The 18,798-nt window shown below is 54.7% G+C and overlaps 7 protein-coding genes across 7 annotated transcripts; 3 read left to right on the top strand and 4 right to left on the bottom strand.

The window, feature by feature from the left end:
• Positions 1–1,835: 1,835 nt before the first annotated feature.
• J4E90_000060 (uncharacterized protein) lies at positions 1,836–2,865 on the bottom strand (the record flags this gene model as incomplete). Its single annotated transcript, XM_051429658.1, has 2 exons — positions 1,836–2,091; positions 2,858–2,865. 2 exons carry the CDS (start codon positions 2,863–2,865, stop codon positions 1,836–1,838), a joined length of 264 nt encoding a protein of 87 aa, XP_051295145.1.
• A 43-nt stretch (positions 2,866–2,908) lies between these two features.
• On the bottom strand, positions 2,909–4,574 carry J4E90_000061 (uncharacterized protein; the record flags this gene model as incomplete). Its single annotated transcript, XM_051429659.1, has 2 exons — positions 2,909–3,793; positions 3,852–4,574. The coding sequence occupies 2 exons, from the start codon at positions 4,572–4,574 to the stop codon at positions 2,909–2,911; spliced, it is 1,608 nt and encodes a 535-aa protein (XP_051295146.1).
• Positions 4,575–5,135: 561 nt separating this feature from the next.
• Positions 5,136–6,702, bottom strand: J4E90_000062 (uncharacterized protein; the record flags this gene model as incomplete). Its single annotated transcript, XM_051429660.1, has 3 exons — positions 5,136–5,831; positions 5,880–6,273; positions 6,473–6,702. 3 exons carry the CDS (start codon positions 6,700–6,702, stop codon positions 5,136–5,138), a joined length of 1,320 nt encoding a protein of 439 aa, XP_051295147.1.
• Positions 6,703–7,298: 596 nt separating this feature from the next.
• J4E90_000063 (uncharacterized protein) lies at positions 7,299–8,731 on the bottom strand (the record flags this gene model as incomplete). The annotated part of the gene is made up of 3 exons (XM_051429661.1): positions 7,299–8,342; positions 8,391–8,531; positions 8,582–8,731. The coding sequence occupies 3 exons, from the start codon at positions 8,729–8,731 to the stop codon at positions 7,299–7,301; spliced, it is 1,335 nt and encodes a 444-aa protein (XP_051295148.1).
• Positions 8,732–8,993: 262 nt separating this feature from the next.
• Positions 8,994–12,640, top strand: J4E90_000064 (uncharacterized protein; the record flags this gene model as incomplete). Its single annotated transcript, XM_051429662.1, has 4 exons — positions 8,994–9,002; positions 9,053–9,494; positions 9,542–12,294; positions 12,344–12,640. The coding sequence occupies 4 exons, from the start codon at positions 8,994–8,996 to the stop codon at positions 12,638–12,640; spliced, it is 3,501 nt and encodes a 1,166-aa protein (XP_051295149.1).
• Positions 12,641–13,732: 1,092 nt separating this feature from the next.
• On the top strand, positions 13,733–15,860 carry J4E90_000065 (uncharacterized protein; the record flags this gene model as incomplete). The annotated part of the gene is made up of 4 exons (XM_051429663.1): positions 13,733–13,914; positions 14,074–15,075; positions 15,122–15,374; positions 15,420–15,860. The coding sequence occupies 4 exons, from the start codon at positions 13,733–13,735 to the stop codon at positions 15,858–15,860; spliced, it is 1,878 nt and encodes a 625-aa protein (XP_051295150.1).
• Positions 15,861–17,404: 1,544 nt separating this feature from the next.
• On the top strand, positions 17,405–18,624 carry J4E90_000066 (uncharacterized protein; the record flags this gene model as incomplete). Its single annotated transcript, XM_051429664.1, has 2 exons — positions 17,405–17,816; positions 17,891–18,624. 2 exons carry the CDS (start codon positions 17,405–17,407, stop codon positions 18,622–18,624), a joined length of 1,146 nt encoding a protein of 381 aa, XP_051295151.1.
• Positions 18,625–18,798: the final 174 nt, after the last annotated feature.

Raw genomic sequence — 18,798 nt, forward strand, 5'->3', positions numbered from 1 at the left:
GAGCAACACCGATGCAGGATCAAGACGTTATTCGTGGATCAGAATGAGACTTTAAGCCAGGTCATGGAGTCGATGAAGGGCTACGGCCTGCACGCAACGTCAGTTCCCGATCTCGATTCCACTATCTATATCTATGCTAACTGTTCTGAGTGAGTCGCAATACGAACGCCAACTGAAGTTGTGGAAAATCCGGAAGAATCGCACAAGAGAAGAGTGGTGCTTAGTGAGCCGCGTTGTCGAGCAGAGACGTAGTCAAGGAAAAGAAAGTACTGTTTTTATTCGTGGCATCGAGCAACCAAGTGACAGGATTGACCGCGAGCTTGCAAGGAGCCACTACCCTAGGCGCACAGGTATCTTTTGTCTATCTGTGGTATTGATCATCGTGTCTGACTCCTTCCAGGCCTTGCGCACGGTATTCCGGGGTTCATAAAAGTACTCTCGCCACCAGCGACCGCTTTGATAACAGACAACCCTCATCATCGTCCAACGACTGTATTCTTACCCTCTGCAACGATCAACTTCATTATCTTTTTTCGAAACGACCCCTCGGGCGATTTGGTGCTTCGGGCACTTATGATGATTCGATACGACTTGGATGGCGTTGCTACAGCAGTAGGTGGACTGACACTTGCGCGAGACGAACAATCTTTGTATCTGGAATCAGTTCCCTGGTTGGAAGATGGCTTTTCTCGCCTTTTCGAAAAGCAGATCTTGGAAGGCTTTAGGGTCAAAGGCAACCACGAAATGCTTCTCGGAGGCAGATCGCACAGCCTCTCGCAGTCTCTGTCAGAATCATGGAGCGTCCCCTGCTTGGAGTCTGTAGGCGTTACCCCTGAAGAGTGGGAATCGTGTGGATGGAACATTTTCTTTGGCAGTCCGCTTTGATAAAGGGTTAGGATGGGGTCTCTTCCACATGTACTGAGGCATGGAGGCTCGTTGCGGCCTTCCAACCATCTTACCATGTACTCTTCCTTCTGCGTGCGCAAAAAAAGTGCAAAAAAGAAGGTACTGGACGCTGTGGGAATTGAACCCACGACCTTTCACAAGTACGCACATTTGATAATGCGAAGCGACTTTGATCATGTTAGTCTCATATCCCAACATCTCAATGTGTGTTGGTGGTGTCTTACAAATCATACCCCTAGACTGAGGGTTGTTAGTTTGACTGTAGAGGCAGAGTGGTTGTGCGGTGAAGCTTACCCAAGCGCCCGAGTTTGTGTGTTTGATGGCAAAATGTTGGGATTCATGGTAATAGTCCTTGGGTGTTGTGACAGATGATGGCGCGGGAGCGTGATAGCATGAGCGAGAAGGTGTGAAGCATGGAATACAGGATGTTGTGATTCGTTGGCGGGGTTAGATCACGAGAACCGCGGCTGGTAAGGTTAGTATGGCGGGGCAATTGGCAACGAACGGCTGCGGAACGTGCAGGCTTCACTCCCAAAAATCATCGCGAAGTCTCACTAGAAGAGTATGTGGAGTCACCAACTCCAAAGATAATACATCGAACGAGCAAAATGATGTAGATATCGCCTCTATGGTTACGCATCCCGCTCGAAAATGGAAGCAAGAAACAGGGCGTTAGAGAAGCAGACAGGCTTTGAGAAATGCATACCAATCTACACTTTTGCTACGCATAGCTTATCGACAGACATCATTCACGCGATCAGAGTCGAGGCATAGGCACATATACGTCCAAACACATCATATCATGACAATAGTCGTTCATGTATTCATTTCATTTCATCGCAGACTGCCTCTGTGTTTCATAGGTCCCACGTCTGTTTCATTTCCTCAGTTACAAGGCCGTCATTCCGTTCTCCTGACCCAGTCCTTGTTTAAACCTTCTTGCTCGTAGTCTCCTCAGCATGCTTCTCAAGAGTGTGCTGGGGGTTGCTGCTCAGGCTGTCCTTGGTGTTGTCGCTCGCCTTCTCAGCGCCCTCCTTGGGTCCTGCGCCTTGGCTGTTGACGTTGTCGGAGGTCTGGCCGGCTTGCGCTCCGGATTGGCGCTCGGGCTCGGGGGACTGGCGACCGGCGTTGGGGGCGGACATGGTTGTGGTTTTGGGGGGGTTGTGTGTGGGGTTGGTTGGGAGTCTGGTGGGTGTGTTAGTGAGGAGCGGGATGATGTTGGGGGAGTGAATGGGTAGGGAGGGAGGTGGTGCGATGGCTAGGTGAGTGCAAGCTCGCTGCCATGGAGCTCGCATCGCCAGCTCCCTCTCCCATCACCCGCTCAGGTACAACGTACAGGTTTGTAGGTTTGTAGAAGTCTATCCTTCAATTAGCCAATGCCACTCAAACCCTCTCTCATCCATCAAACATACCTGTAGAATAGAGCTTGTGAGAAGTGGTGTGTATGGAGAGGTCTCGAGAAAGGCCCCCTCTATGTGTTTTCATGGGCGAACCACCTGCCCCACCAGGCCTGACGTCACAACGCGAACGCGCCTGCATCGGGCAACATCGACGTCAACCTTCAATCAAACAGCTCGTCGCGCATGGCGCGTTATTGCGGGTCCAGAGGTGATGAATGCTTAGCAAGCGCGGGTGGGCGGCTCAGGCTTGCTAAATGGGTTCATTTGGCCTTCATGCAGCGATACCCGGTGGCTATCACTCAACGCGTTGGGCGCTGCCCTCTTCATGATGCTGAGTGGTGATGGTATTCGCCGAGGTGGTGCGTAGATATCGGTGGACGCGCCGAAGTTGTGGGTTATGGATGCAGGTTTTGGATGGGAATTGTTATCGGACCTTCTATTTCCTGATGGGAATGCGGATTCGATGCCTAAGCAGGCTCTTCAGGATCAGTCATGTAAGAAAGTTGAGCGATGTGATGTATCGACTACGCGCAGGGACGCAATCTCACAACAGATCCATGATGAGGATGATCAACGCATACATAACACAACCCTACATCCATCTACGTACTCCTCTTCCCCATCTCAACATCCCCCTCACCCCCCTCACAATCATCATCCCACTCACCCCCCTTCAACCTCTTCCCCGCCCAAAGTCCCAACACCGTCGCCGCACTCGCCGCCAAGAACCATCCCTCAAACCACCTCTCCGTAAACCCCGGTTCAAGCGGCGCACCCAACGCATCACCAATCTTGCTCTTCATCTCAGGCGGCAAGTTACTCCGAAGAAGCAGCGCAGAACTGATGACATAAGTCGCTGCGATCTGCGAGATGATGAGAGCGAAGTTTGTGCGTGCGTGGTGGAGGAGACCGGGGACGACGCGGGCGAAGAGGTAGAAGGTTTGCAGGACGCTGTTGAAGGAGAGGAGGAGCATGACGCCGGAGAGGAGGAAGGAGATTGTGCGGCTCCAGGCGACGCGGTCGATGGTAGGGTCCCAGTGTTTCGCTAGTAGGGCGAGAACATTGTTAATGGGGTCGCTGCTTGCGAAGCTGGCGTTTGGTGATGAGAAGCGGCGCAGAGTTGTTACTGTGGTGGCGATGATGCGGTATGCGCAATATACAGCGAAGACGTATGAGACTATGTTAAAAAGCCTTCCATTTGCGGTATGCGATCGCAGCTGATTCTGCCGACGGTTTTGGAGAACTGTTAGGGAGTTTTGGAGTGTATGGCGCATAGTCTCGAGGCCTTGTATTTCCAGCTGCAAGGTGTTCCGCTCCTGGATGTCGGGATTTCCACGAATCGATCCTACTACGCGGCCCATGAAGCCTTGTTGAGGGTTGTCCGCAAGTTTTCGTTCGACCGCTCGGAGTCGGCTCTCTTTCGTTAGGAGCATGTCGTTCGTAGCTTGTATGCCGGCCTGCTTGCGACCGATGTCTGATTCGGTGACCTAGGAAGGATTAGTATACCTGGCAAATACTTATATCCCTGGGAGACGATGAGCTTACCGGACGATACTTGACACCAAATGTATGCCAAAGCGCGGATATAGCAGCAAACCCAGCTAGCGAAGCCATCAAGCTGATGCCAATAATACCTATCCTCTCCAAACAACCTTCACTGAAAGTATGATCATGTTCATACGACTCCTCATGCAGATACGAGCCCAGCAGCCCTCGACCAAGATACCAAAATCCTGCCAGCCATGTCGCCAACCCACACAGCTCCAACACCCATGCTGCTCGTCGCCGACTCTTCTGCTCCCCACCAATATTCAGTCCAGTCCCTGATATGATCGAGTGAATCTCAATCGCCGGTGTCGCGACGACAAGCAGGAAGAGCAGGGAAGGTAGCGTGATCTTGAGCGCTAACGTTCGTGTGGCGCGATTGACGGTGTTGGAGATTTCGCAGAGGATGAGCTCGGCGAGTACGGCGGAAAGGGCGAAGTTGGTCGAGAAGAGGATGCTGGCGAGCGATCGCGCATTTGGGCGTAGACTGCTCAGTATGGAGGGGCGTTCGCGCTGTGGTGCCCCAGGCAGTCGCGCGCTGTCATGGTGCGCTTTGCGATCCGCATTCCCTGACAAGATAGGGAACAGCTTCTGCGCCGCCACAGAAGCAACGAGGAAGGTGACGATAAAGGGAAGCGCCGATATGGCGACCGTCATGGGGCTGTGGTGCAGCGCATAGTCCGGCATGCACTCATCGCAGTCGTCTTGTAGAGTCGGGATCATCGGATAGGCGGTCTTGTTATTCGGCAGCTAATGTGTGGCTGGTGGCTATTGCCAGTTTGTCCTGGTTATGGGCGAGGTGCGGATACCCATTGATTACGCGGCGCGGTATGGATACGTTGACACATGGAGGTCTTGGGGGATGTGGAAGGTTACGCAAGTGAGGCAATCAGTCAATGAGGGACTGGGGCCGGGAACGCGCATGCATGTCGCGGCGTCAAGCCACACGAAACGTCATCGCGTCGATCATACCGGGGTCTGGCAGGAGCACATGAAACACCACAATCTGCTGTCTTTGAGGCTGATGTGAGAGACGAGATATCTTGGGTATTGATGCTAAAACTATGCGCCCCCAACCTGTGCGCCAAAATGTGCGGGTGTGTCTTTGGGGCTTTTCTGAGTTGCACCTGTGTCTATTCATGTGCAACACCGACGGGTTCCACCGCCCATGTCTCCTTCGCCAACCTTCATGACGCGGTCCAGAATTAGTCTGGCCAAACGACATATCGTCCTCGAGACTCACACTACCTCCCTTCGCACACCCATCGTTGATTGGTGCTTCCACTATGCGCCCTGTGATTCATTCGATTCCTTCGACTCCTTCGCTCCACTTGTGAGACTGTCCATGTACGACATTGACGCATTCCCACCGCCTGCATCTCCTTCGCCAACGCTTGTCTGCCCCGTTGCAATCGATGCTTTCTCTACTGCCGAAGTTCCCGAAGTTGAGACTCCGCCGTCTCCATCTTCGTCGTCGCTACCAGACTGGCTACTAAGCTCTGGGCTGCTCAGATTCTGTAGATGTGGGCTCTTCATCATCGGGCCGGGGCTTCGTGGATCATCATTGACCAAATCATTGACCACAGTGGTTGTGCGCATGTCTTCCTCGTCCTCGCTGCTGTCTGGCGCTTGTTCGACCTGTGCTAGAGGATGCGCCTCTACGGCAGGTTTCGGTGCGGTCGCCGCTCCCCCGACTATCGCTGCTTCGTCTTCATTTGCGAAGAAGCTATTGCGAGGGCTGTTGAATTCAGGAAGGCTCTCACTCTTCGCCAGAATCTCTCTGTAACCTTGGCGGTCTGGGTCGTTGGTGCGCTTGCTCTTCGCCTTGTCGCGTTTCGATGTGGGGCGTACGACAATGACAGGTACTGGCGAATGTTGTAGACAGTATTTCGACACACTGCCAGGAAGCAGTCCCTGGAATCCGCCCAAGCTCTTGCCCCGCGTCCCGACTACCAGGATGGCTGGCTCGTAGAGATTGATCTGTCTGCTGTTAGACATGAAACAGCTAAGCAACCGCGGAAGACTAACCATGTCGTCGATAACTTTGTTAACCTTACCGATGGAAAACTCCAATATCAGGTTGATCGCCTTGTTGTCGTGATTCCGACTTTGTATGTCGGCCATGGTGTTGTCAGCCTCCACGCGATACCGACCAGTCTCTACGCTGCGGTCTCCTGCTATTGCATCCTCCTTCTCGACTACTCTGAGACATACTATTTCGTCTCCATCGTCGACGAGCTCGTTGATGAGCCATTGTAGGGCGTATACCGAGTACTCGTTCTCGTCGAAACCGCAGAGGAACGTCCGCGAACGCTTTGTGTATTCGTAGTCCTTGTGCTTGGCGATGAGTGTGAAGGAGCTCTCCTCGATGAAGTCTGCGGGCTTGTCGAAGGTGTCGAAAGACACCCGAGGTTGGAAGACGCTGAGTGAAGTGTCAGTCTAAGGGCCTTGCAAGGTGTTTGCGAGATATCGAGTTAAGTGCCCATCTGAGCTCCGGCACGCTGGAAGCGTACTTCGCCATTTGTGCGCCATAAGTACATGGAAAGAGGAAGACGGGCGCAAAGCAACGCAAAGCTTAGATATGCCCGGGTTGCAAGAGGTATGAGCAAATCAATACTTACGGTGGAGGCGGCGGTGACGACAACCGGCGTCGTTCACGGGGCCTGGGTTGGCCTCTGGGTAGCGACTGATTTCTGTGCGCCAGGAACTGTATCGACGGCCGCCGTACCTCATCCTGCGCGAGGTGTCCGCCCGTGGGGAGCTGCAGCGGGCTGACCTTGTAAGGCCCTGAGGACTTTCGCGGCGCTGGACACGCATGTCGGCCGTCTCTGGACGTGGGGGACGCGCTCATAGTGATGTCGGAGTGAGATTGCGGGCACGAGGTCGTCGGCCAAATCCAATCAGGCGAGCGCAGTGCCAGTGAGGTCCGACCGCGAGAAACCTGCTGGCTGCGTGGGCTTGCGCAGGCGATCGGTGCTGCTGTGCGTCGTGTAGGGGTCCTTGGCGCGGGGAAATAGTGCTCGCGGGGTAAATGGGCGATTAACGATGGCGAAGGGAATTGCAGTGGTAGTTGTCGCAGTGGTCGTGAGAGAGGAATGTCGGCTCAAGCCAAACTTTGGGTGTCGTTAATGCACTGCCTGTTCCGGGTGACGGCAGCGCTTGGCTTCTTGGTGGTGTGTCGCGCGATCCGCATCCACGCCATCATGTTTAGACCCTGGTACCGCCCGCCGCGGAAACGCCCGCTGGATGCATTTGACACATGTGAAGGCATGACATCAGATGGGTGAATGAGCTGGGAGTTGTTGTCATGCTGGCTGCGAATTCGAGTCGAGTTTAAGATGAAAGATAAGAGGGTTTGTCACAAATGGAATCATGCATATCATTATTCCCGTTACGTCCAAGTCTAAACAACGTCTATCAAGAAGTGGGTGCAGCCTGAGCCGCTTTTCAAGCCAGAGCCTTGAGCTCGCCCTGCGTAAGCTTTGCAGCACCAATGAGACGCTGGGCCTCCTCCTGGAAGATCTCCTTGATCTTACCGGCATCCTTGACACCATTGAGCTTGCTGGTCAATGCAGCCAGCTCCTCGTTGTCCTGCTTTACGATGATGAGATCGACGTCGTTGAGAGCGGCATCGACCTGGGAAGCGGGCGCATCGCCGGCACCGTGGAAGTAGTTGGCGTCCTTAACGGCACCACGCACAACACGCTTGTTCTTCTTTGCTGCGTTCTTCGCTGCCTCCTTGGCTTTCTTGTTGTCGGCCTTTGCGGCCTTCTCAGCTGCCTCCTTCTCAGCTGCAGCTGCAGCCTCCTCGGCCTTCTTCTTCTCGGCCTCTTCCTTTGCGGCCTTCTCGGCGGCCTCCTTTTCGAGACGGCGCTTGTTCTTCTGTGCGTTCTCAGCTTGGCGGAACTTCTTGATACGCTCGTCAAGCGCCAGACAGTCGTCGACCATGTGCCTCAGACGAGTGGTGTCCTCAGTCTTCTTCTTGCGGCGCGCGTTCTGGTTCTTGCGTTCGACGTGACGCTTCTGGTCACGGTTCTCGTTGTCATCGGGCACGTCCTCGTCAAGGTACTCAAAGGTCCTCCAGCTGTCGAAGTTGTACCAGAAGTTGTAGAAGTGCTCGACCTCCTCCTTGGTGCTGTTGGCGTTACCCAGCTTGGGTACGGGCTGCTTGTTTGAGAAGCGTCCCTCGGCCTCGAAGACCTTGCCCCAGAGCTTGTAGAAGTTGCCCTTCTGTGTGTCCTTCTTGGATGGTGGCTCAACCTCAGCGCCCTCGTCGACGGAGTCGAACTGCCTCCTCTTGACGGGGTCGGAGAGCACCTCGTGGGCCTTTTGGATGCACTTGAAGAATTGGTCGTCCTCGGTTCCACCCTTGGCTGCCTTCTTGTCGGGGTGGTGCTTGAGCACCTTCCTGCGGTGGGCGCGCTTGATCTGTTCGTCGGTGGCCCTCCATCGGTAGCGGGTTATGCCGAGCACAGCGTAGTGGTCTTGTGACTGGGAGATGTTAGTAGGAGTCTACAATAGCCTGTGCAGTCGCCCTACCTTCCAGTCCTTGGCTTCACGCTGCAGCATGACGGGGTCTTCGGGCTCGTCAACATCGTCGGGGTCCTCCTCCTCGACGCTCTTAACGTTGGCCTGCGCCTGGATGCGGTCATCCTCGGAGAAAGTGCGCTTGTTGCGCTTCTGTAGAACTCGTCAGTACTGCATATGCCAATCATCGTCGAAGCACATACTCTGCGGGCGTAGGCGAGGAAGTGCGGGCCAACAGGCTCGATCTTGCGGTCGTTGGCGTCGCTCAGCTGGCCGATGGCCTTGAAGTCCTTCTCGCCAGCCCAGCCCTCAGGCAGGACCGGCAGCGGCAGTGAAATCTCCACGTTTGCCATTGTGCTGGATTATCGTTGTCGTTCTGGTGGGGGAACGGGTAGCGAGAGAAAAAGTGAGGATTCCCGCCGCACTAGCTTACCGAAGGCTGATCTTAGCGCCTGTCCAGCGTCCCCGATCCATGTCACCTAGCCGCGACGGACCCCAGAACGTGTCAGAATAGTGGTTTGTCCCCATGGTTCCGTGTTTGATATTCCATTAGGAAAGTGTATTACTTGTCTACTTTGCATGTTTTTCTATACTCCTTCATAATTCAGCAGCATCATGTTCCAGGTAACCGATTTCCATCCACGTTGCATCATAGGCATGCTGACAAGACACAGCGCATTCGGGGGGCCATCGACGCCAGAATAGCAGAAGAGCAAGCGCGCCAGAAAGCCACCTCACCATCGGGCACTCCACGATCCAGCTCTACAACACGGAGATCCAACTCACGCAACCTCTCGCCCTCGAAGCGCACAGCGAGATCGAAAGATGGCGACAGCAGCAAGGCCGCGCCGGCAGGGAAGGGCCCTGACCCCTCAGAGTTTGACCCGGAATTTGTCGTAGGAGAAGAGGATGACCCGCCAAGTCGAGCCGGCACACCGCGACCAAAGGAGAAGGCGCAACCCGCCGAAGTGAATGCGGAGAATGGCGATGGCAAGAAGGAGGAGGAAGAGGGGCCGACTGCCGAAGTGGAAGTGAAGCCAGAACAGCCGCCAGAGCTGCCGCGCGAGATTCAATTGCGATTGCGCAGGCTGGACAAGCTGGACCCCAAGTATACGGGTGAGTGACGCCTTCCCTATGTATGCGCCAAGCTAATCCCCCTCCAGAACTCCTTCGGTCGTACCGCATCGCACACGCCAGAGTGGGCGCAATCGAGGCTTTCGAGAGCTCCCTACGCGAATACACCCCTCTCACTTCCATCAGCGACACGGGCGCATTCGTCGAATACCTAGGCCAACTGAACGTCAAGAGTGACATGCTCATGGAGGAACTCAAGCGGGTTTCCAAGGAGCGCGATGAGCTCAACAAGAAGCTGGAGGACGCCGAGAAGCGCGCGAAGGAGGCTACGGCTGAGGTCGAGACGCTGAAGTCCCAGGCGCCGGCTGCCAGCGAGGCTGTACCGGACGATTCCACAACACAGACCGAGTCCGTCGCGCCATCGTCACCCTCCAAAGCGTCTAAGCAAACTGAGGGCACCGAAGACACGGAAGACTTCTTCTCGTACGACAGCGAGCTGCCCCGCCTGCAGACACAATTGCAGGAAAGCGAGGAGAAGGTCGGAAAGCTCGAGGAGGAGAACAAGTCGCTCAAGGAAGAGCTTTCTACGGCTCAGGAATCGGCACAGTCATTCATGCAGAACCTGGAGACTACGACGAACGATCTGAACACATTCAAGGACACCCACCAACGACTACAAAGGGATGCTGATGATCGCGAGAAGGAGCTCAACAACACCATTGTGGATCTCAAGTCGAAGGTTGAAAGCGCCGAGGAAGAGCTACACAAGCACAAGGATACTCATGACCAGAATGAGAGGACCATCGCCGAACTCAAGACGAAGCTTGACGCAACATCCAAGGAACTGGAAGAGCTACATGCGGACAAGGGAGAGAAGATTGTCGAAGATGATCAGGTGCAAGAGCTCAAGCAGCGAATCGAAGACCTCCAGGGTGAACTCTCGCAACTGCGCGAAACACAAGCCAAGGCCGAGAAACGGAACGAGACCATGGATGGATTGCTCGGCAAAGTTCGCGATCAACTGAAGACTACAGAGGCAAAACGCGATAGCGCTTTGGTCGACCTTGAGCAAGCGAAGAAGGACTTGCTGAAAGCGAACGATGACAAGAAGTCGACCAAACCCGAACCAGTTCAGCAGCCGCAAGCGACCCCAGCACAAGCTCCCCAGAGCGCAGCCGCAAAGAAGAGAGCCCGCGCCAAGGAGAACAAGAAGAACAAGAAGGGAGGAAAGGGACCTGAGGCCAGTGGAACGTTGACACCTGAAGCAACACCCAGTGAAGCTGGAGATACCGAAGGCCTTCTCAGCCCCCGCGATGCCGAATTCTCGCCGTCCCAACTTGAAGACGCGTTGAAGGATGTCGCGCAGCTCAAATCTGACCTTGAAGAGAAGGTCGCAGCTATCGAAACATTGCAGACCGAGGTCGCGGAGAAGGCGTCGACGATCGACCGTCTCAGCAAGAGGGCAAAAGACCAAGAAGACATGCAAGAAGAGATCGATACCCTGCGTCAAGACCTCCTTGACTACGGCCTCGAACACACTGAGGCCAAGGATAAGGTCAAGGAACTGCAAGCCGAGAAGGCGGCGCTGCAAGAGAACCTCACCAAGCTTGAGGCTGAAATCGCTGAGTTGAAGACCAGCAAAGCATCGAACGAGTCGTCGCAACAAGAAAGAGAGGCGTTGACCGCCGAGTTCACGGAGCTCAAGACAAAGGCGGAGACATTGCAGACGGATCTTTCAGTTGCAGAAAAGCTCGCGGCATCCCGCTTCAAAGACCTCACCGAAATGCGAGAGGTGCTGCAGAAGGCGCAACCGGAGCTGACATCATTGCGCAAGGAGGTGGCGGAGCTGCGTAGCACCAAGGACGAGCTTTCCACTAAGACTACAGAAGTCCGCCGACTGGAAAATCGCGAGAAAGACCTCAGATCGGAGATTACTGAATACAAGTCTCAGTTGTCGAGCAAGGAGAGCGATATCAAGACACTCAACGACAAAATCAAACAAGAAACCAGCCAGAGGCTCGCGTTGGAAGAGACAAACAAGAAGATCCAGCGAGACCTCCAAAACTCGGAGTCAGAGCGGAAGGATGTCATCGAAACGCGGGACAAGTTGACGAAAGATGCCAAAAAGGCACAAGACGAGCTCAAGGCATCACGCCAGAAGGTTCACGATCTGGAAGAGGAAGTCGCGAAGCTTACGCGTGAGGTTAGCAGCCTACGTGAAGAGATCCAGATGAAGTCGGCGCAGTCTGCAAGTGCACAGGACTTTGTAAGCAGCATGCAGGACCAGGTCCAAGAGATGAGCACCCAGATGAAAGAGGTTCGCGCCCGAAGTGAAAGCCTGGAAGAAGAGCTTGCCGATGCGCATCGCTTACTCAGCGAACGTGGACGCGAGGCTGAGACAATGAGGCGGCTGTTAAACGATGCGCAAGGACGGGCTGATACGCGGGTACGTGAGATGCAAGAGCGCCTCGACCTTGCCGTCGAGGAACGCGAACGTGCAGAAGAGCAAGCTAGCACATTCAGCCGCCGACGCGCTCGGGAGCTCGAAGAACTGAAACAAAAGGTGCGCGACGCCGAACGCGCACAAGCACGCGCCGTGGAAGACAAAGACGATCTGGTCGCTTCCGAAGGAGCGCTCCGCAAGCAGACGGAGGATCTGGAGAAACGGGCCGCACAAGCCAACGAAGAGGCCTCTGAAGTCAGGCTCGCGATGAGCCAACTCCGAGACGCACTGGACGAAAGCGAAAAACAAGCCCACGAGCTAGAAAAAGAAAAGAGCGATCTGCGACGAGCATTCGACGAGACCCAGAGCCGTCTCGAGAAGCTCCAAAAGTCCAGCAAGGTATGTACTTCCACAATACTCAACATGCAATCTACTAATTACCCCACAGACAATGTCCGACGAGCTACGCACCCTAAAAGCCCGCGGCTCCAGCTCCACCCCCGTCCCGCAATCCTCACGCTCCTCAGTCGAGTCCTCGCGGTCGCAACTAGCTTCACCGCGTGCCAGGGGCGGTGGAGCGATCCAAGAAGCAATCGACTATGTGTACCTGAAGAACGTGCTCCTGCAGTTTTTGGAGCAACGAGACAAGAAGTATCAGCAACAACTTATTCCTGTGCTGGGTATGCTGCTGCATTTTGATAAGCAGGATGAGCAGAAGTGGATGGCTGCTGTGAGTGCGAAGTAGTGGTTGTAGTTGGGGTGGTGGTGGTGGGATGCGGCTCTCCGCAGTGAGGGATATGCGAGATGCACGCTTTGAGCGTGACGCGCTGGTCAGGTGTTACAGGGCTGCTAATGGATGGCGCGCGATGTAGGATATGGGACATCTATAGTTTTGCATAGCGGTTTCTTCTTTGAACGTCAGGTTTGGATGCGGATGTATTATATAGTCATGGGATTAGGATGGCTCTTTCCTGCTTTGAAGGTTGGGCTGAGCAACTGCAAACAGCTCTTTCTCGAATAGGCGCTTTCAACGCGAAACATCAGTGTTAGCTGCTCAATAGGACGGTACTGATGACGCATCCTAGGTGCGGTATTAAATGTTATTTGGAAGGTACAGATGATGTGGTATGATGTGTCCAGGGTCCTCAGGTGCAGTCGGTATGCTGATGTTGACATCCCACGTGTGCTGCAGATCGGGTCGCAACAACAAGCATTCCTAGCAGCTGGCAGCTTCTACTGCTACCGGCCCGGTATGTCTAGGCAAGGTGCTCGGTGCGCTAATTAACAAGACGCAAGGCTTTGGGCAAAACTGGCTTCCAAGGTTGCGTGGACGAACTAATGTGGTAGCAGGCGACTATTTGTAGGCGTCGACTGATGTCATAATTCGTCTGGCCTGCTTCCTTACCGCTTCCTCCGGCTTTGACGCGCTCCAGCTATCCGTCACCATCTCTATCATCATCCCAAGTCGCATCGAATTCTCCGAGAAGCGAGTCGGACTTGACTAATCACGCATCTCTCCCAGCGAGTCATCTCCCGTGGTTGTCGCAGCATCGCGCACCCGTGCAAACCCCCACCAGAGCACCAATCAGAGCCCCGACATCGATAGGCTGGCGAGGGGAGCGCTAAGCCCGTGTCCAGCAATTGAAGAAATCGCGAGGCAGTGCGACAGAAGAGCCACACTGCCCTCGCTATACACCTGCAAGCCCATACCAAGTAGTCTGCGTCTGCCCATGAGCGCTGCCCAACGCGTCCGGAGCGCCTAACCGCACACGCACATCCCAGCAGCCCTCGAGCCTCAGTCCCGCCCACAGCCCAGCGCGTGGCGGGGAAAGCCACCATGAATGGCACCGACATGAAGAAGGCGGCCATCAACAAGGCCAAGCAGGTCGCGCAGGCTGCCAACAGCAACGGCGGCAAGAAGCGACGGAAGGGCCAGGACCTCAAGCCCATCATCACCACGGAGAACCAGGGCAACCAGAACGCCTCGCCCGCTGGCTCGACGGGCTCCTTTCAGTACAAGTACGTTCACCACCACCACCACCCGCAACCACTACCCTCCACCACCGCTTGCAGCCTTACCCTTCCCGCCCGCCCAGCCTGCGCCCCCCTCTTTCACTTATTTTAATGCGCCCGACATGCCCTGACTGCCGCAACCTTATACTGACCTCAACCCCGCAGTGTGCAGAACGCCAACTCGCCGCTCGCCCAGCACAAGATGTACGGAAACCAATTAAGCCACTCGCCCGACTCGTCGTCGTCGTCGGTCGATGAGGCCGAGAACACAGCCGACGAGGAGGACTCGGAGGACTACTGCAAGGGCGGCTACCACCCGGTGCAGGTCGGCGAGGAGTACAAGGACGGCAAGTACACGATTGTGCGCAAGCTTGGGTGGGGCCATTTCTCGACCGTCTGGCTGTCGAGGGATAACACCAGCGGCAAGCACGTCGCCCTCAAGGTCGTGCGCTCCGCCGCGCACTACACAGAGACCGCCCTCGACGAGATTAAGCTCCTCAAGAAGGTGGTCGACGCGAACGAGAACCACCCCGGCCGGAAACATGTCGTCAGCCTCCTCGATTCCTTCAACCACAAGGGCCCGAACGGCGTCCACGTCTGCATGGTGTTTGAGGTGCTAGGAGAGAATCTACTGGGCCTGATCAAGAGGTGGAACCACCGCGGTATACCAATGCCGCTGGTCAAGCAGATTACAAAGCAGGTCTTGCTGGGCCTCGACTACCTCCATCGCGAATGCGGCATCATCCACACCGACCTGAAGCCTGAGAATGTCCTCATCGAAATCGGCGACGTCGAGCAGATCGTAAAAACATACGTAAAAGACGAACCGAAGAAGAAGGATAGCGAAGACAGCGTTAGAAACGGCAGGCGGAGACGGAGGACCCTCATCACAGGCAGCCAGCCGCTCCCCAGCCCGCTCAACGCGAGCTTCAACCACGCCGAGCTCTCCAGCTTTCCCGGCAACACACAAAGTCTCAACAAGGTTATGAGCGAGGGTACAGGTAAAGACTCCCCCACGACTATCCCGAGTCCTCCTTCTTCGTCAGACGGTGTCGTAATGAGTGGTGCTCTAGCAACTCCATCTGCCGGCCCCAGCCTGTCAATGGCAGAACGGCTCGGAATAAAGTCGAGCGACGACGACGCGCAAAAGCAACGAGAAAAGTCCGCGTAAGTTATCTCATGTCCATGTTCGAGTGTATACTAATCTTGTTAGTGATCTCCTTACTAAGGAGGTATCGGGTATCAGCCTCGATAAACCCAGCAGCTCGTCCGGCAAAACCGAGCTCGAGCAGCAAGTCGAAAACGCCTTCGAAACCATATCAGTCAAGATTGCGGATCTTGGAAACGCCTGCTGGGTTGGACACCACTTTACCAACGACATCCAGACCAGGCAATATAGGTCACCGGAAGTCATTCTGGGTAGTAAATGGGGTGCCAGCACCGATGTCTGGAGTATGGCCGCGATGGTAAGACCACGATCAAGTCTGAAGAGCATGAACTAACAGTGGTAGACATTCGAATTAATCACCGGCGACTACCTCTTCGACCCACAATCCGGCACCAAGTACGGCAAAGACGACGACCACATCGCACAAATCATCGAGCTACTAGGCACCTTCCCGAAGGGCCTCTGCATGTCGGGAAAATGGTCACAGGAGATATTCAACCGCAAAGGCGAGCTGCGTAACATTCACCGATTACGACACTGGGCCCTTCCCGACGTCCTCCACGAGAAATATCATTTCAGCTCAGAGGAGAGTAAGAAGATTGCCGATTTCCTGTTACCCATGTTGGAACTACTACCCGTCGACCGCGCCAACGCGGGCGGAATGGCAGGACACGAATTCTTGAAAGACACAAAAGGCATGGAGGGTGTGGATTTGAATATCCCCGTTGGTAGCAAGGGCGAGGGGATCGAGGGGTGGGCGACGGAAATCAAGAAGACGCGGTAGAACGCGGTGAGGAAGGTGCTGAGTGCTGCGTATCTATAGAGGGTTGTGCGTGGAATGGTGGAAACGGAGGGAATGGAACTGCACTGGTTAGCCTGTTTTTGCTGAGCAATGGAACAGTACTCTGCGCTCGTTACGGTTGGCGGGTGATGTGTTGTTGTTGGAAATGGGATACCGCGATAGAAGCATTACGATTATGACTCAATTGTATAGTGCGCTTTTAAGTGCAATATTCGCAATCTGGCTGTCCAGACGTAGATGTGCGCTTTTGCCTGAAGAGATGCTCTACAGATGGTGGTTGTGCGAACTTGTGATGCGGATTAAATTTGTCTGAGATGTGCCGGTGCATCGCTTCGGATATGTACAAACATAGGCGCTGTTCTCGAACACAGCCATATCGGCTCAAGACGTGAAGTCGACCGGCCTGGACTCGACTGCGACTGTTCTATCTCGTGTTCGGCTCTCGCTCTTATTCTTGTCCGGCCCTTTCGTGTCTCGCCGACGCCGTTCTATGGATAGGAATCGAAAGGCGAGATGCGGTGCGATGCTGATGAGTGAGTTGACCCGAGCGTGGTAGTTGTGAAAGAAAGAGTGCGCAAGAGGAGCTCCTGCGTGTCAAGCTTGTACAACCGTGTCTACTGCCAACATTACTTCCGCGCTGGTTGTAAGAGTGGTAGCTCGTTGTCTCGGCAGGACGAAGCGTATGCGACCTCATCGTGTCACCACAACCATCAATGCAACACCGTACATTCCACGCACTTCTTATGTACAAAGATCGTACCTTTCGCACAAACCCACCTCGGTAAAGCGAAGACCCACACACACGACCCGTATGTACGAGGAAACATGGAGGATGTGCAACACGCCACCACTCACAACTCACGCATTGCCGTCGGTACCTGGGCACAAGCAATGTCCAAAAGCTTCTATATCCAGTGAAGCGACTGATAAATCGAATTTGAGTTGGAAAGCTAGATGCTTACTATCGTGTTCGCGTAGCTATACTTAGCAAGCACCACACCAGCCACACTCCCAGCTCGCATATATTGAGTTTCGGGATCGCCAAGTGGGTCGAGCGTCGTCATTAACCCACGCGGCTTTAACCACGGGCCGAGAGTTGGTACCTGTAATTCGCGTACCCTCCTGACCCTCTCGTTCCCGCCGCAGCTGTTTTGCTATCGCTGCTTGGTCCTGGCACCCGTATCTTTGGGTACAGGGAGTGATCTGGGAGCTGACGATGGTAATTCAAGGGATCCACCTTTGATTGGGGCTGTGGAGAGTTGGTGTAGTTTGGTGAGCCCCTGGGTTGCGGCGACGAGGGAGGTGCGTGCCACGCGGAGGGTTGAGCATGGCAAGCTTTGTAGATTGTGATTAAAGTAGGTGGGTACGCGGGTTCTTCTGGTGCTTATCTTCAGCCTCTTGCTTCAAGGCTTGTTTCTCTTCTTCGTCGAGTTCACTGTCGCTGTCTCTGTCCCTTCTTCATCTTAATTCCAAGTCATTCGTTCACACCATCGACAGAAGATTGACTAATTTCTACATCTTCCATAATGCATATCCCCAACGTCTCCTTACTCCCCCTCTCCCTCATCCTCTTCTCAGCTACTCAAACTCTCGCCCAAACATCCACAGACTGCGACCCAACCAAGAAATCCTGCCCAGCAGACACCGCACTCTCCGAGTCAGTCTACACCCACGACTTCACCACCGGCGCCGACGATGAGAACTGGAAGGTCACTGCTGGCGATGTGAAGTACACGTCGAAAGGAGCGGAGTTCACCATCAACAAAGCCGGCGATGCACCCACTATCCAATCGAACTGGTACATCTTCTTCGGCAGCGTGAGCTTCGTCATGAAAGCTGCACCCGGCAAGGGCGTAGTGAGCAGTGCCATTCTGGAGAGTGATGATCTAGATGAGGTGGATTGGGAGTGGCTGGGTGGACAACCCGGGAATGTGCAGAGTAAGTATTCCACCACTCCTCCTATCCTTACACATTCGTGCCCTCCAAAGAATCCCCCACTAACACACCCCCAGCAAACTACTTCGGCAAAGGCAACACCACAACCCACGACCGCGAAGTCGACGCCCCAATCCCCGACACCCAATCCACCTCCCACAACTACACCATCGCCTGGACCTCCACCTCCACAACCTGGCTCGTCGACGGCACCCCCAAACGCACACTCTCTTACTCCGACGCAAACGGCGGCTCAAACTACCCGCAAACCCCCATGAACGTCCGTATCGGCATCTGGGCCGGCGGCGACCCCAACAACGCGCCAGGCACCATCGAGTGGGCCGGCGGCGAAACGGATTACAGCGCTGCGCCTTTTACGATGGTGGTGGAGAAGGTGGAGGTGCGGAATCAGAATCCGGGGGAGAGTTATATGTATGGGGATATGAGTGGGGGGTTTGAGAGTATTGTTGTTGATGGCGGGGATGGGAAAGTGAAGAAGAGTGGGAGTGAGGATGGTGGGGAGAAGAGTTCGAGTGCGAGTAGTTCGGGGTTGAAGACGGAGGCTAGTCCGAGCGCGAGCGCGAGTGCGACGGTTAATGTTAATGTGGATGGGGGTGTGGGTGGTGAGCATGCTATGGAGACGGGGAATGTTACTGGCAGTGCGAGTATGGCTAGTGTGACGCCGACGGGAAGTGCGACGGGCAGTGCGGCTGTAGCCGAGCAGACTGGTGAGTCTGGTGCTGTGTCGGGCAAGAGCTTAGGTGGAGGGCTCTTGGTGCTCAGCGCCATTACTGCGATGCTCTGGATTTAGAGGTTAGCTATAATTACTTGATTCATCAATCCTTTGGATAATGATCGTGCTTTCGCGTCTAGACTTTTGCATGTCGTTCAGTGTTTGTATATCTGTATTGGAAGCCTAGACGCTGAGCCAAGTATCTACCCTCCACGCGAAGCTAGAAGTGTCGATGATCTCTTCCAAGATGCA

This window comes from Alternaria incomplexa, assembly GCF_024043165.1.
Source record: "Alternaria incomplexa strain BMP 0042 chromosome Unknown scaffold_1, whole genome shotgun sequence".
Classification (NCBI taxonomy): domain Eukaryota; kingdom Fungi; phylum Ascomycota; class Dothideomycetes; order Pleosporales; family Pleosporaceae; genus Alternaria; species Alternaria incomplexa.